The sequence below is a fragment of the Musca vetustissima genome, unplaced genomic scaffold, assembly GCF_032173495.1.
Source record: "Musca vetustissima isolate MV318-11 ecotype Yass unplaced genomic scaffold, APGP_CSIRO_Mvet_v1 utg29798, whole genome shotgun sequence".
NCBI classification, from domain to species: Eukaryota; Metazoa; Arthropoda; class Insecta; order Diptera; family Muscidae; genus Musca; species Musca vetustissima.
The window spans coordinates 23,776-41,594 of NW_026874254.1; the positions used below are offsets into that span (position 1 = coordinate 23,776).

General features: G+C 36.7%; 1 protein-coding gene across 1 annotated transcript in view; it reads left to right on the plus strand.

Annotated features, from left to right (window-relative positions):
* Positions 1 to 1,105: 1,105 nt before the first annotated feature.
* The window catches only part of LOC133332163 (double-stranded RNA-specific editase Adar-like), a gene marked incomplete at its 3' end in the record, with an annotated part of 108,142 nt that continues 91,428 nt past the window's right edge, over positions 1,106 to 17,819 (plus strand). Inside the window, exon 1 of the mRNA XM_061540546.1 lies at positions 1,106 to 1,162. Coding sequence (XP_061396530.1) covers positions 1,130 to 1,162 — 33 coding nt within the window. The remainder of the gene's footprint in view (positions 1,163 to 17,819) is intronic.

Sequence of the window (17,819 nt, forward strand, 5' to 3'; positions counted from 1 at the left end):
TTTGCTTGACCGAGAGAAATCCAGGTGTCCTACCACGTTTTTGCTGCCGCAAAGTCACTCATGCCTTTGTCGGATGTTTCCTCATGGAGACTGAATTTTCGGACGTCGGGACCAAAAATATTTTCCCTTCCGATTTTTTCATTAAAATCTTCTAGCAGAATTTTAATGTCATGGCCAGGGCAGGGGTTATATGCTGTTTCTAGGCGCTCGTAAAATATGTCTTTGGTCTGTTCATCTTTGTCTTCCGTCGGAGCATGGACGCAAATAAGACTGATGTAGAAAAACATCGATTTTATACGGATTATAGCAATTCGCTCATCTACTGGAGTGAATCTGGTTTGTTTTTCTTTTTTATCCCGATTTTCGGTATTTTTAAGCTCTTGATTAATTTTTATCAGAAGTTAGAGTAATTTTACATACGGGGTTTTTATAAAGAACCATTCTTCAATATTTTATTGGTTTTCTGATATAAGTAGGATGGAATTTAAATTTAATTTATTGTGTTAACACATTTGAAATTTGCGATTCTCAGCTCCTTGATGCTGTTGATAAATGTTACACATTTTCCCCGGGGTATTTTATTTGTTGCATTTTGTAATGATACATTGTGACGAATTAAATGACAAATGAAATTCTTTTACCACATCATAATTTTCAACAGATTCCCCTCTTTATATCCTCCTCTTCATCCTCCTGTATTTTACCAAACAACCTACCAACGTGTTAATTAAATCACAATATTAATTGCGCTATATTTACACGTTATGATACACATACATATATTTTTTAACATTATGTTTTTTTGTTGTTGTTGTTAATTACCCAAGTTTTTAATTTTTTTTTTTCATTTTTCCTATTTCTTTTTATTTTCATATCCTGTACAGAATTCATCAGCACAGTGTCCTGATTATTAAATATTTGAACGGCAACTTATGATTAAATTGGCAATCAGCGAATAATAAAAAAAAAACAAATATTAAACAATCACCACCTACCCGATCCGATCATTATCATCATCCACCACCACCACCACTCTAGTCAAAATACAATTTTAAGTTTTTGATTTTGATTTATTGGAAGAAAAACAACCAAAACTTTTATCTATCATCCCGTCTTCGAAATTCAAATTATGTTGAACAACGCTACTAAGGGTTCACCGAATGTAAGTAGAGTTTTCCTTTTTTTAAATATTTTTTCGTTTATTAATTATATATTATTTTAATTGTAAAATGTTTAATTTTATTAGTTAAGTTGCCTTCATAATTTTATGTCGATCAGAAAAAAAGAAAACATTTAAGAGCAATCGTTATCGTTTATTGATTTTTACGAAACCCAGGAATTGTTCTTGACAACATCGGATTGTTAGCAAATAAACGAATACGATTTCGCCTTTGTGAAATAATTTTTAAACACATATTAAATTAATCTACGCCTTCGGTAGTCCTTGAAAAAATATTTTTAAAAATTCATGACTGCAGTAGTCCCTAAAAAAATATTTAAAAAAATTAGAATAGTGGTAGAAAATATTTTTTAAAAAAACCAGGCCCTTTGCTAGTCCTTGAAAAATATTTTGCAAAAAATCCACGCCCTTTGCTTGCTTCCTTACTTAGCTGGCTTGCTACAGAACGGTTGTACCATAAGCCGAGCTTAATAAAAGATTTCTAAGGGCGTCGGTCTTGTGTGCATCTCCTCCAATTTGGAAGACCACTTTCCAAGATGTTGTTTTCTACTTGGTCTTTCCATCTGGCCTTCCTCTTCTACGGGAACCATCAGTAGGCTCGTTTTTATATGCCTTTTGAGCTTCCATCGTAGTCATTGCAGCTCGATGCGACTAACAATGCCGATGTTCGAGAATATCTGGTACAACTCATGGTTCAAACGTCAGTGGTATACACCGTCAATGCAGATCGGCCCGTAGATCTTTCGGAGAATTTTTCTTTCAAACAACCCAAGAGCTGCCTCAGCTGCTTGCGCAAGTAGTCATGCTTCAGATCCATATGACAGCACGGGTAGTATCAGCGTCTTGTAAATTGTGAGTTTGGTCTGTCGGGAGGTGGCCTTGTTTCTAAACTACTTACACAGACCATAGTAGCATCTGTTGGCCATCACAATCCTCCGAATTTCAAAACTGGTGTCACTTTGGCAGACTATTTCTCAATTTGTTAAAAGGTGGCTGTGACCGCTCGCAATGTTTGACCCATTATATCGATGTCATCGGCGTGGGCTATTAATTAGTTAAAAAGTGGCTTTTACCGCTCCCAATGTTCTACCCATTATATCGATGTCATCAGCGTAGGCGAGTAACATGTGTTATTTGGTGTACAGAGTGTCATTTCTGTTCGCCTTTGCGTCTCATATGAACTTTTTAAGCAGAATGTTAAAAAGATCACACGACAAACTGTCACCTTGTCTGAATCCTCGTTCGATATTGAAGGGCTCCGATAGGTCCTTTCCGAATTGTGCCACTTAAATTTATCCTGCATAGCCGTATGCCGAACGTAGACATGGCTTAAAAACCTCTGAACGTATAGGGCTAATGCTGATTTATAGTCGACGAATAGGTGGTATGTGTCGATGTGTTTTTCGTGGGTCTTTTCCAGGATTTTGGAGTGAAAATCTAGTCAATGGTGGATTTGCCAGGTCTGAAGCCGCATTGGTATGGTCCAATAATGTCATTGACCAATGGCTTTAATCATTTACACATCACACTGGATAGCACGATATATGTGATGGGAAGAAGGCTAATTCCTCTATAGTTGGCACGCCCTTTGCTAGTCTTTGATTTTTTTTTTTAAATCCAGGCCTTTGCTAATAATAATACCTTAAAAATATTTTTTTTTAATCCAGGCCTTTGCTAATAGTAATACCTTAAAAAAATATATTTTTTTTAAATCCACGCCTGCGGTAATACCTTCAAACTTTTTTAAATCCTGGCCTGGGAGGCCTTGTAAAAATATTCTTTAAAGAATCCACGCCTTGTGAGGTTTTGGAAAAATATTCTTTAAAGAATCCACGCCTTGTGAGGCTTTGTAAAAATATTCTTTAATGAATCCACGCCTTGTGAGGCTTTGGAAAAATATTCTTTAAAGAATCCACGCCTTGTGAGGCTTTGGAAAAATATTCTTTAAAGAATCCACGCCTTGTGAGGCTTTGGAAAAATATTCTTTAAAGAATCCACGCCTTATGAGGCTTTGGAAAAATATTCTTTAAAGAATCCACGCCTTGTGAGGCTTTGGAAAAATATTCTTTAAAAAATCTACGCCTTCCTAAGAAATCTAATCCCCTTAGTAATTTGTTTTAATTCCCATAAATGTTTCCTTATGATTATTTATGTTAGAATTCCCCTAAATTTCCTCCTCCAAATCACCAAATCACCAAATTTCCCACTTTCTTTCAGCTATCTTTTATTTATTATAATGCCAATATTTATTTAAATCGTGTCACTTTTCTTTATTTACTTAAACGACGGCAATTTGTTTGCTGCATCACGAATTATTACACCCACACTATCATGTTTGTTTTTGTTTGTTTGTCACTCTCCATTAAAAAAACTGTGAACGCCGTTCTTTTTTGTTTAAATATTTTATTATTGTTTACATAAACAAACCACTACTATTACTCCCTCTCAGCCATCACCACTTGTCCTCTTCTTTAATTAACTGGAATCTCCTTAAAAATTGTTGTTATTGTTTTATTAGCAAACACTCACTTGTTCATTTCTATTCTCTACCTCTCCCGCACTTGCTGCCTTCGGTTAAGTGTGAGCATGTTCAGTAGTTTATCTAAAGATTTTGTTTATATTTTTTGTTTCTTATATTTACCCCGTTACTTGTAGCTGCCACCTTCTCCATTAACATCTTAACCGCCTGCCTTAGCCTACCCACCCACCCACTTAACAACAATGCTTTGGTTTGTTTAATTTTTCTACCCTTCCCCTACTCTTTACTATAACGGGAGTACTCAATTGCGCTTGGGAGCTCTCAAGAGTTTGTTATATCTCCTTCTACGGTTTGTTGTTTAAAAAACCGGCTACTTACAGTTAATTTTTGGGGTAATCAAGATGGTTGTAGTTTTTCCATTGTTGTTGTTTAATTCGTGGATCTTCGTTGTCATTGTATTATCAGAGTGTCCACAAAATATTCTCTGTCTCTCTCCATCTCAGACATTTTACAGGGATGGGAACTTGGAATTTATAAAATATATATAATTTGGACATCTCAAGAAGCAATATATATATCTTTAAAAATACAGGGTGAGATGAAAAAACTGCAACCAACTTCAGACTGCTGTAATTTCAAGAAAAAAAGCAACATCAGCAGATATGGTTCGAAAAGTAAAGAAGCGACTTGATCGAAACCCGAATCGCTGTGGCCAAAAATGGCTCGTAAACTGAACATATCGCAATATTCCATTCGACAATTATTGAAAAATGAGCTCGGTGGGTAAAGCCATTGAAATTCCAAAAAAAGGGCAAGAACATACACCGCAACGCCAGACCAAACTCACAGTTTACTATCCGTGCTGTTATATGTATCATAAGCATGGGTACTTGCGCAAGCAGATGAGTCAGCTCTTGGAGTGTTTGAAAGAATAATTCTCCGAAAGATCTACGAGCCGATCTGCGTCGACGGTGAATATCGGTGTCGAATGAAGCAATTTATACGCGGACATCGACATAGTCGTATTGACCTGCAGCGACTACGGTGGCTAGGCCGTGTTGTGCAAATGAATGAGAATGCCCCAGCTCAAAAGGCATATAAAAGCGAGCCTACTGATGGTTCCCGTAGAAGGGGAAGGCCACGAATCAGATGGAAAGACCAAGTAGAAAACAACATCTTGGAACGTGGTCTTTTAAACTGGCGGAGATGCGCACAAGACCGACGCGCTTGGAAATCATTTTTATTTATGCTCCGCTTATGGAACAACCGTTCTGTAACAAGCCAGGTAAATAAGTAAGTTCGTACTTACATCGCAACAGAAAAAAAATAGACTGAAAAGAGCTAAAGAGTTGCTTCTTCATGGTCGAAAGTGGTGACCTGCCGAATTTGGTTTTCTCCGATGAGAAAACCTTCGTTGTCCAGGAGTTTGTGAACACACAAAATGATCGTGTTTACTTGCCAAAGAGGTCAGTTGAAAATTTGCACCTTCGGTTGGCCACCAGAATTCAAGCGAAGGCCATGGTGATGGTGTGGGCCACCATAACAGCCCCGATGGTCGCTCTCCGCTCGTATTAATCGACCGTATCATCAGAATAAATGCCGAATATTATCGCGAAAATATTCTAATAGACCCTGTATTGAAGCCTTGGGCACGCAAACATTTTGGCCGCAGACCTTGGGCATTTCAACAGGACTCAGCTCGCTTCATTTCCAGCGCACATTGTGGCCACCAAAATCCCCGAATACCAATCCGTTGGACTACTGTGTCTGGAGTATTGTGGAAAGCAAGGTTGACACTAAAAATTCCCAAGTTGTCGATCATCTCAAGCAAGCGCTTTGCCGGGAATGGGCCAAAATACTTTCTGGAGAAAGGCAGTAGAGAAAGCCAATAAGCAAAAAATTATTTCTCGTAATGTATCGATCAAACAATTTCAGATTCATGGTCGTTGGAGGAACATTTCGCAGTAAAAAAAATATTTTGCTGTTTTTTGTGCATTCAGTTGTGAGTTATAGGGTGTTAAAAGTACGAGTGAACAAAGAGAAAATTCGATACATTTTACAGTTTTTCTTTGACAAAGGCAAAAAAGCAACCCAAGCGGCTAAAATTGTGAATAGTGTTAATGGTTCCGATACTGTAACAGCCAATTATGTGCAATTTTTGTTTCGTAGATTCCGTTCAGGATTTTTTCATTTTAATGATGCACCTCGCACAGGTAGGCCGGTTGTCGAAAATGTCGATAAAATCGGAGAAATGATCGAAGACTTAGGCAAAAATCTATAATTTGGGCTTCGACGCTGTTTTGCTATTTTCAACCAATCATGGGAGTTTAATATAGTCTGTGTGCCAATGCTGAAAGGAATTATGCTGAATGTGCAGAACTTTTGAAATTAAAAAATGATTTCTTGATACCTTTTGCTTTTCTAAAACCAGACTGAATTTGGCATAGGTTTGTCTTTTGTCTGCAGGCAGGTCAAGTTCGAATATGGTATATATCGGTCCATGTTTAGACATAGCACCCATATAGCGGTACCCCCCAATTTTCGGTATTTTGCGGTTCTTGAATGTCCTTAATGCCTCCACAAAAAATTATGAATATAGGACCACTTTTTCTGGTAGCCCCCATATAACTGTACCTCCAAATTTTCAGTATTTTGGGTGTTTTCATTGTGTTTTTCCGCCGAATTAGCTGTAATTTAGTATTATGAGTTCTTGATAGGTACCAAATCTCTTCACAAAAAATTATGAATGTAGGTACATTTTTTCGGGTAGCCTCCATATAAGGGTTACCCCCAATTTTCGGTATTTTGGGGTTCTTGAGCGCGTTTTTCTACCTAATTCACTGTAATTTGGTATTTTGTAGTCGTATATGGTAACAAATCTCCCCACCAAAAATTATTAATATTCGCCCCCTTTTTTTGGCGTAGTCCCCATATAACCCCCTTTTTATATTAAGGGCGTCAAAAATTTTAATTTTGTATTTTGATTTAATTCGAACATGCACTAATTCAAGAATGTCTCTATAAATTTTCAAGTGAAAATCTCAACAATTTTTGAAGATATAGCCGATTTTTGTGTTAGCATCAAGTGACGGCAAGAGGGCGGCTTCTTAAACTTGGAACACGTTTTTCTCCAAACAGCGTTTCTGCGAATGGCGGGCACGATAATAATCCGAACCATTCCAAATTTTGGGACGTTTTTCTGTGAGTGTATAGCTATCGTATGAATTATGAATTAATAAAGCCAATCGGTGAAGATCTTCCTTATTTTTTAACTCAGTTTAGGGTTCAAAAATAGGCGATATTCCAAAAAAAAAATCAAAGTTCCGCCATTTTGTTAATTGTTGTGCGAAGTCAATAATCCTAGTTCATACGAGAGCTAGACATGTACTCTTTCTAACACCGTTGAAATTTAATTTGTTCCGCGTTTTTGGTTTGGTTCTAAGGCCCTGTTGTAAGCATATCACCTGTGGAGGATATCGAGATAAAAAACTAGAACGTAAGGTTTGATAATGGACTATATATAGGAATTATAACCCGTATTTAAGCCTAGCCCCTGTGTGGGAGGTACCAGAAGGAGTGAACCGATATTCCCCATCTTCGAACTTGAACTAAGTTTGGAAGAAATAATATAATGGGCAAAGTTTGGATGAAATCAAAATTTTCTGAAACAAATTTGGTCCAAATAAACATGGGGTCTTCTAGAACCAATATTTCGATGAAACACATTTTCATCATGTCAAAGTGTATAATTATCCATTCAAACTTTCTGAAATTTATATTATGGTGTACATAATCGGTTTGCAGTACTAAACTCCCATCCCTGTTCTCAAACACTCATTTTCAGCGAATTATTGCTCTCTTGGGTGCGCTGCTTGCTCTGTTTTGTTTTTTTTTTGCGGAGCACTCACTCATTTGATTTTGTTTACATTTTCTCTTCACTTGTTTTGTTGTTGTAGTTGTTGTGAGTGGCGGCGGTGTTTTTTTTTGCTTAATTTATATTACTTTTTATTGTTGTTTATATGTAGTAAATTAGTAATATTATACACACACACTCACATAAATTAAGTTCATTTTTAGTATGCCGGATTTTTTTATTGACTGTACCCATCCATCATTTTGAAGTATGGAAAGCCAATGGATTTTTATTTTTTAATATTTGAAATCCCCAAATACTTAAAGAATACTTGTCTGGAAAAGTGGAGGGATTATGTTTTCAATGACATGGGGAATTTATTTCAAAAGGGGTAACTATTAAAGACCACACACCTAATAGAAGACAACGTCCAAAGCCTCTTGAATTGATCGAGGTCTAATATTTTTTTTATTATTGAATCGGATTTTTAGGTTCAAATTTTGAGTTAGAAATAACAGCCCTCTAACACCAAAGAAGAGAAGCAAATCTTATTTAAATAAGTGCAAATGAGGAAGAATTTGGTCCTTCGAGCCAGACGAATTTTTTTTTCTATACTTCCGAAAAATGTTCTGATTAAAGAATTTAGGTTCAATGTTGTGTTAGAAATATCAGCCTCCTAATACCATAGAAGAGAAGCAAATATGTTTTAAATAATTGCCGATGTTTGAAGAATTTGGTCCTTCGAGCCAGGCGAAATTATTTTCTATATTTTCGAAAAATGTTCGGGGTGAAGATTTGATTCCCTTCTAATACGCCTACGTCTCTTGTAAATCCCAATTATTTCAATTGCAAATTAATCCCAATTGCGAAGGAGTGCTTCTCCCCCTCCCAACTATATGTTTATTTTCATAGTTATTTGTATGTATGTCCGGCAATTTTCCATGGCATGCTTGCTATTGTTGAAAAATTTATGTTTGTTTGGAATTGATTTGAAATCTCTGTTTGTATTGTTGTTATTTGTTTTTAATTTGAGAATTGTATGTTCTCAACAACCTACCGCCCCCCTCCCCTTGTCTTACCTTTTATTTTCCAATCAAAACAAAAATAACGCGTTTTAATTGGTATTTATTTTGGAGAAAAAAATATTGGATGGTTTTTTTTAATTGTTTATGGGTAAGTATTTCCATAAAAATTGGTTAATAAAAATTTGCAATTAAATATTTTTTTAGGAAATTTAGAAACTATAAAATTGGATTTTTTGTTAAATATTTTTATAAGGAGATTTTTAAAGAATTTTAGAGTATCCATAAAAGGTGAGGATTTTTAAAAATATTTTTTAGCATCCACAAGAGGCGTGGATTTTGAAAACTATTTTTTATATATATTTCTTTAAGCTTCTATACCTTGCGTGGATTTAAAAAAAATATTTCTTTAAGTTTCTATACCTTACTTACTTATCTGGCATGTTACAGAACGGTTGTTCCATAAGCCGAGCTTAAAAAAGATTTCCAAACGCGTCGGTCTTGTTCGCATCTCCTCCAATTTGAAAGACCAAGTTTCAAGATGTTGTTTTCTACTTGGTCTTTCCATCTGATACGTGGCCTTCTCCTTCTACCGGAATCATCAGTAGGCTCGCTTTTATATGCCTTTTGAGCTGGGGCATTCTCATTCATTCGCACAACATGGCCTCCATCGTAGTCGCTGCAGCTCAATACGACTATGTCGATGTCCGCGTATAAATTGTAGAGCTCGTGCTTCATTCGACGTCGATATTCACCGTCGACGCAGGCCCGTAGATCTTTCGGAGAATTTTTCTTTCAAACACCCCTATGAGCCGCAAGTAGCCATGCTTCAGATTCATATAACAGCACGGGTAGTATCAGCGTCTTGTAAAGTGTGAGTTTGGCGAGAGGTGGCCTTGTTTCTAAGGGGATTTTTTAGGCATCTATACCAGGCGTGGATTAAAAAAAATATATATATATTTTTAAGCTTCTATACCTTACTTACTTAGCTGGCTTGTTACAGAAAGGTTCTTCCATAAGCCGAGCTTAAAAAAGATTTCCAAACGCGTCGGTCTTGTGAGTATCTCCCCCAATTTGAAAGACCACGTTTCAAGATGTTGTTTTCTACTTGGTCTTTCCATCTGATACGTGGCCTTCTCCTTCTACCGGAATCATCAGTAGGCTCGCTTTTATATGCCTTTTGAGCTGGGGCATTCTCATTCATTCGCACAACATGTCCTAGCTATCGTAGTCGCTGCAGCTCAATACGATTGACTATGTCGATGTCTGAGAATAGCTGGTACAGCCCATGGTTCATTTGACGCCAATATTCACCGTCGACGCAGATCGGCCCGTAGATCTTTCGGAGAATTTTTCTTTCAAACACCCCTATGAGCCGCAAGTACCCATGCTTCAGATCCATATAGCAGCACGGGTAGTATCAGCGTCTTGTAAAGTGTGAGTTTGGCGAGAGGTGGCCTTGTTTCTAAGGGGATTTTGAATTAATTTTAAAGTATCCAAAAAAGGAGGAGGAAAGGAGGCGAGGATTTTTAACAATATTTTTTTAAGCATCTAAACCTGGAGTGCATTTAAAAAAATATTTTTTTTTTAGTTTTTATACCTTACTTACTTAGCTGGCTTGTTACAGAAAGGTTGTTCCATAAGCCGAGTTTAAAAAAGATTTCCAAGCGCGTCGGTCTTGTTCGCATCTCCTCCAATTTGAAAGACCACGTTCCAAGATGTTGTTTTCTACTTGGTTTTTCCATCTGATACGTGACCTTCCTCTTCTACGGGAACCATCAGTAGGCTCGCTTTTATATGCCTTTTGAGCTGGGGCATTCTCATTCATTAGCACAACATGACCAAGGTAACGTAGTCGCTGCATCTCGATACGTCTAACAATGCCGATGTCCGAAATAGATGATATAGCACGTGGTTCATTCCACGCCGATATTCACCGCCGACGCAGATCGGCCCGTAGATCTTTCGGAGAATTTTTCTTTCAAACACCCCCAAGAGCTGCCTCAACTGCTTGCGCAACTACCCCTGCTTCAGATCCATATAACAACACGGGTAGTCTTGTAAAGTGTGAGTTTGGCGAGAGGTGGCCTTGTTTCTAGACTGCTTTCTTAGACCATAGTAGGATCTGTTGGCCATCACAATCCTTCTCCGAATTTCAAAACTGATGTCATTCGTTTTATTTATGGCGGTACTAAGGTATATAAAATCCTTGACTACTTGAAGCTGTAGTTCTCAAGTTCCACAGTTGGTCGGAGACTACTGGACGTCTTGCGCGTTGATACCATCAGCTTGGTCTTCTTGTCGTTTACTGCAATACCCATTTTGGTAGACTCCTTCTCAATTTGTTTAAAGGTGGCTGTTAAGGCTTGTAATGTTCGACCAATTATATCGATATCATCGGCGTAGGCGAGTAACATGTGTTGTTTGGTGTACAGAGTGCCATTTCTGTTCACCTTTGCATCTCGTATGACCTTTTCCAGCAGGATGTTAAAAAGATCACATGACAAACTGTCACCTTGTCTGAATCCTCGTTCGGCATTGAAGGGCTCCGATAGGTACTTTCCGACTTTAACTGCTGACCTTTTGCCACATAAATATTCTGCATAGCCGTATTAATTTTGCAGGAATGCTGAACGTAGACATGGCTTTAAACACCTCAGAACGGATGGGCTGTCGAATGCGGCTTTATTCGTGGTTCTTTTCTAGGATTTGGCGCAGAGTGAAAATCTGGTCAATGGTGGATTTGCCAGGTCTGAAGCCGCATTGGTATGCTATCCAATAATGTCATTGACCATTGGCTTCAATCGTTCACACAGCACACTGGATAGCACTTTATATGCGATGGGAAGGAGACTTATTCCTCTATAGTTGGCACATATCGTCTTGTCTCCTTTTTTGTGCACCTGGCACAGGATGTTGAGGTTCCAATCATTGGGCATGCATTCCTCTAGCCAAATTGTACTAATCAGCTGGTGCATGCTCGTGACCAGCATCTGACCACCAGTTTTGAATAGTTCGGCTGGTAATCCATCGACACCTGCTGCTTTGTTATTCTTTAGCCGATTGATTGTTATTCTGACCTCATCTTAGCTAGGTGGTATACACTATATGTCGTCATCTATTATTGGTTCCGGGGTATCCTCTACACCGCTACTATTTGATAACAGGAGCTTTTTAAAATGTTCCTTCCAGATCCCCAACACGCTGTCTGTATCTGTCACCAGGTTTCCTTCTTCATTTCTACAGGAGGATGTGCCTGCGCCAAAGCCTTCGGTTTGGTGTTTTACTCGTTTGTAAAATTTCCGGACTTCATTATGACTCCTTTACATCTCGATTTGCTCACGCTCACGTTTTTCTTGTTCTTTCTTCTTTTTTTCTGAAAACACGTTTCTCCTCTCTCCTTTTCTCCCGATGATTCTCCATCACATTACGTGTTGCTACTGTCTGCAGGGTTGCCCTATACGCTGCGTTTTCCCATCAGTAGCATTACGACACTCCTGATCGTACCATGGATTTCTTGATGGATGTGAAAATAAAAACGATTTTAACTAGCGAAGACACAAACCGAATTATACACCACCATGCAGTATAACAGTTATATTGATCAGTATAACACAATAGTGTGAAGTTAAAAACGGATTATATCAACGAAATTTAGTAAATTCATTTTATAAATCCTATCATGCAACATCTAGGAGGAATAGGTCCGTATGAAAGGTACCATTGGAAAGCCCACGAAGAGTGCTTTAAGAAAAAATTATACCCAGATCATTTCATTTCGGAAATTTTGAAAAAAATAATTTTTATTTTTTTTTCAAGAAGTTATCATCGAATGCCACTGTGCAGAATCTGGGAGGGATAGGTCCATATGGAAGGTACCATTGGAAAGCCCACGAAGAGTGCTTTAAGAAAAAATTATACCCAGATCATTTCATTTTGGAAATTTTGAAAAAAATAATTTTTATTTTTCTTCAAGAAGTTATCATCGAATGCCACTGTGCAGAATCTGGGAGGGATAGGTCCATATGGAAGGTACCATTGGAAAGCCCACGAAGAGTGCTTTAAGAAAAAATTATACCCAGATCATTTCATTTCGGAAATTTTGAAAAAAATAATTTTTATTTTTCTTCAAGAAGTTATCATCGAATGCCACTGTGCAGAATCTGGGAGGGATAGGTCAATATGGAAGGTACCATTGGAAAGCCCACGAAGAGTACTTTAAGAAAAAATTATACCCAGATCATTTCATTTCGGAAATTTTGAAAAAAATAATTTTTATTTTTTTTTCAAGAAGTCATCATCGAATGCCACTGTGCAGAATCTGGGAGGGATAGGTCAATATGGAAGGTACCATTGGAAAGCCCACGAAGAGTACTTTAAGAAAAAATTATACCCAGATCATTTCATTTCGGAAATTTTGAAAAAAATAATTTTTATTTTTTTTCAAGAAGTCATCATCGAATGCCACTGTGCAGAATCTGGGAGGGATAGGTCAATATGGAAGGTACCATTGGAAAGCCCACGAAGAGTACTTTAAGAAAAAATTATACCCAGATCATTTCATTTCGGAAATTTTGAAAAAAATAATTTTTATTTTTTTTCAAGAAGTTATCATCGAATGCCACTGTGCAGAATCTGGGAGGGATAGGTCCATATGGAAGGTACCATTGGAAAGCCCACGAAGAGTACTTTAAGAAAAAATTATACCCAGATCATTTCATTTCGGAAATTTTGAAAAAAATAATTTTTATTTTTTTTCAAGAAGTTATCATCGAATGCCACTGTGCAAAATCTGGAGGGATTGGTACATCTACATATACATTTACAGTTTTTTTTCATTTTTAACTTATATTAACATTACTAATTTTATTAAGTATAATGTTTAAGATACTTCTGTTTACATTGTATAGTTTAATAATTTATATGTACATAAAAATATAGTTTAGTTATTTTTTTACATGTAGAAAACTAAAATTTAATTGTTATATGATTGCACACGTGGACAAGATTTTGATTTTGATTTTTTTTTTTTTTTTGAAAATTCTGTATCGGAGTGCAAGTCATTAGCGAATATTGAAAAATATTGAGAACCCAGAAGGGACAATTTGCCATAGGTTAAGTATTTCAGTTCATAAAAAAATATTTATATCTTTTCTGGCAGCTATTACAGGTAATACTCATATCTTCAGTGAAAACAAATGAACGACATTCTGTCTCTGTGTAAAAAAATCAACAATTGTCGTTACTAGTCTTGTTTGAATTGTTGGCACACAGCTCACATGAAGAAAAATAAGTATAATGAAATTTGACACATCCCTCACAAACTGGGCGAATGCAAGTAGAACAAATATTTTTAAAATTTGAGCCCTCAGCTCCACAATGTAAGCAAACATTTTGCATGTTATCACTGTATTCTGTCAATAAACTCTTCATATACTCTCTATAAGCAATTTGGCATTTAAGTCCTGTAAGATCCTTTTTTTGAATAAGAGCCTCAACATACTGACATATGAAAACGCCACAATTATATGAATCGTTTTGCATATCACGACTTAATGACAACATACACCAATCGTGGCAGTTGTATTTATTTTTGAATATATTGAATAATCTATCTGAACTGTCACTATTTTCTTTTAAAGGGTCTAAGAAGTGGAATATTTTATTTATTGTATTAAGGTATACTAAAGTAAAGTGCCTATTGTGCAGTATGGGTATAAAAATGTTATTATAATAAGCTATTGGCAGGTCAACAATTCTGTCTTTATAAAATACATTTTCTCCATCATGGCAGGCTGAGGCAAAGGAGGTTTTATCTGCATTCTTAAGTATTAAAATATTTAAAAAAATGTCAACTACCGAATTATAAAGTTCTTGCCTTGATTCCAAACTAGTGAACTCATCTAACCCTATGGATGAGAAAACCGGGTTGGGTTTATTTAAATCATGGTAAAGATTTTCATACTCTAAAATAATATAATTGCGTGCCTTTTTTAAATCTCTGGGAAGTTTTCTGAAACTTTTGATGAAATTATTTATGATTAAATTTCTTTTGCTCACATCCTCTTTGATATATGTTGGTACACTCTTCCAAAAATCTTCTGTTTCTAGATTATGGTCACTGGTATCTTTTATTTTAAATTCCGACTGCTTTTTAGTTTTAAGTTTTTTGGCTTTCTTTTTTATTGGGTTTGCCTTAGTTTTGCACGTTCTTCCATATGGACCTATCCCTCCCAGATTCTGCACAGTGGCATTCGATGATAACTTCTTGAAAAAAAATAAAAATTATTTTTTTCAAAATTTCCGAAATGAAATGATCTGGGTATAATTTTTTCTTAAAGTACTCTTCGTGGGCTTTCCAATGGTACCTTCCATATTGACCTATCCCTCCCAGATTCTGCACAGTGGCATTCGATGATAACTTCTTGAAAAAAAATAAAAATTATTTTTTTCAAAATTTCCGAAATGAAATGATCTGGGTATAATTTTTTCTTAAAGTACTCTTCGTGGGCTTTCCAATGGTACCTTCCATATTGACCTATCCCTCCCAGATTCTGCACAGTGGCATTCGATGATGACTTCTTGAAAAAAAATAAAAATTATTTTTTTCAAAATTTCCGAAATGAAATGATCTGGGTATAATTTTTTCTTAAAGTACTCTTCGTGGGCTTTCCAATGGTACCTTCCATATGGACCTATCCCTCCCAGATTCTGCACAGTGGCATTCGATGATAACTTCTTGAAAAAAAATAAAAATAATTTTTTTCAAAATTTCCGAAATGAAATGATCTGGGTATAATTTTTTCTTAAAGTACTCTTCGTGGGCTTTCCAATGGTACCTTCCATATTGACCTATCCCTCCCAGATTCTGCACAGTGGCATTCGATGATGACTTCTTGAAAAAAAATAAAAATTATTTTTTTCAAAATTTCCGAAATGAAATGATCTGGGTATAATTTTTTCTTAAAGTACTCTTCGTGGGCTTTCCAATGGTACCTTCCATATTGACCTATCCCTCCCAGATTCTGCACAGTGGCATTCGATGATAACTTCTTGAAAAAAATAAAAATTATTTTTTTCAAAATTTCCGAAATGAAATGATCTGGGTATAATTTTTTCTTAAAGTACTCTTCGTGGGCTTTCCAATGGTACCTTCCATATGGACCTATCCCTCCCAGATTCTGCACAGTGGCATTCGATGATGACTTCTTGAAAAAAAATAAAAATTATTTTTTTCAAAATTTCCGAACTGAAATGATCTGGGTATAATTTTTTCTTAAAGCACTCTTCGTGGGCTTTCCAATGGTACCTTCCATATGGACCTATCCCTCCCAGATTCTGCACCGTGGTATTCGATGATAACTTCTTGAAGAAAAATAAAAATTATTTTTTTCAAAATTTCCAAAATGAAATGATCTGGGTATAATTTTTTCTTAAAGCACTCTTCGTGGGCTTTCCAATGGTACCTTCCATATGGACCTATCCCTCCCAGATTCTGCACAGTGGCATTCGATGATAACTTCTTGAAAAAAAATAAAAATTATTTTTTTCAAAATTTCCGAAATGAAATGATCTGGGTATAATTTTTTCTTAAAGTACTATTCGTGGGCTTTCCAATGGTACCTTTCATACGGACCTATTCTTCCTAGATGTTGCATGATAGAATTTATAAAATGAATTTACTAAATTTCGTTGATATAATCCGTTTTTAACTTCACACTATTGTGTTATACTGATCAATATAACTGTTATACTGCATGGTGGTGTATAATTCGGTTTGTGTCTTCGCTAGTTAAAATCGTTTTTATTTTCACATCCATGATTTCTTGCTGCTGGTTTTTGGTACCCAAGTGTTGCTATTGCTGCAGTTTGTAGGGAGTGGGCAATTCTTTGCCATTGTGCTTCTATACTATTATCGGGACAAGAAGTGCTTTCGTCAAGCAGTTGAGCGGAGTAGGCCTCGGCAACATGTTGTGTTTGCATCTTTTCGACGTCGAGTTTCCGTGTTGTGTTAGATCGCTGCAACATTAAGACGAGTGCGAACCTTGGCTACCACAAGATAATGGTTCGAATCTATATTCGCTTCTGGGATCGATCGAACGTCTAATACACTGGATGAATGCCTTCCGTCTATCACAACATGATCAATTTGATTTCTCGTTGCTTGATCAGGAGAAATCCAGATGACCTTGTGTATATCGAGACGCTTGAATCTGGTACTGCTAACAGCCAACAATATTTTTTGCTTTCGCGAAGTCAATCAACCTCATGCCGTTGTCGGATGTTTCTTCGTGGAGGCTGAATTTTCCGATTTTGGCGCCCAAAGATATTTTCCTTTCCGATTTTTGCATTAAAATCTCCTAGCAGAATTTTAATGTCATGGCCAGGGCAGCGATCATACGCTGTTTCTAGGCGCTCGTAAAAATGACTTTTGTCTGTTCATCTTTATCTTCGGTCGGAGCATGGCCGCAAATAAGACTTTCGCTTTTATGCGGATTATAGCAATTCGCTTATATTCTGGAGTGAATCTGGAGACGAGGTCTTTTATTCTCCTGTTAACCATAAATCTGCAGCCAAAATCATGTCTGTTTCATATCAGCTATAATACAGGGCGTAATCGTCTGATTTACTTACGTCTGTCCCTATCCATCGCATTTCCTGTAAGGCAATAATATCGGATTTGTATTTCTTGAATACATCCGCCAAAGCGAAAACTGCTCTTCTTCTGTACAAGGTGCGGACATTCCAAGTACAGATTCGCAGATCGTGGTCCTTTATACATTTGCGGGGGCCATCAAAATTAGGGGGTTTAATTTTCGTTTTCTTTGCTTTTTTTATTGTAGGAGGGGTTTTCCGAACTAACCCGACGCCGCAACCCATTTTTTTATAGTTCTTATGGGTGAACTCGCGGCACATATTAGATCACTATTTCATCGGATGATGAAAATAGGTACCCTAGGTGGCACCACGGGAAGGTCAATGTTCACAATTGATATGAAAGAGGGACCAAGATAAGCCTGGACTTCGCCATGTTAAAGCCAATAAGAGCCGTTGCTTGGTATCTACCATCCTCTACGCTACCCAGCTTCTATACCAGTAAATTATTTTAAAAAAATATTTTTTTAAGGCGTGGATTTTTAAAAAAATATATTTTTTAAGGCGTGGATTTTTTTTAAAAAAAAATATTGTTTTAAGCTTCTATACCAGGCAAAACCTCTTCGTCCATTCATTCATCTTTAGTTCTGCCCATTTCTCCTCCTTCTGCCTGCCATTAATTGGAGCTAC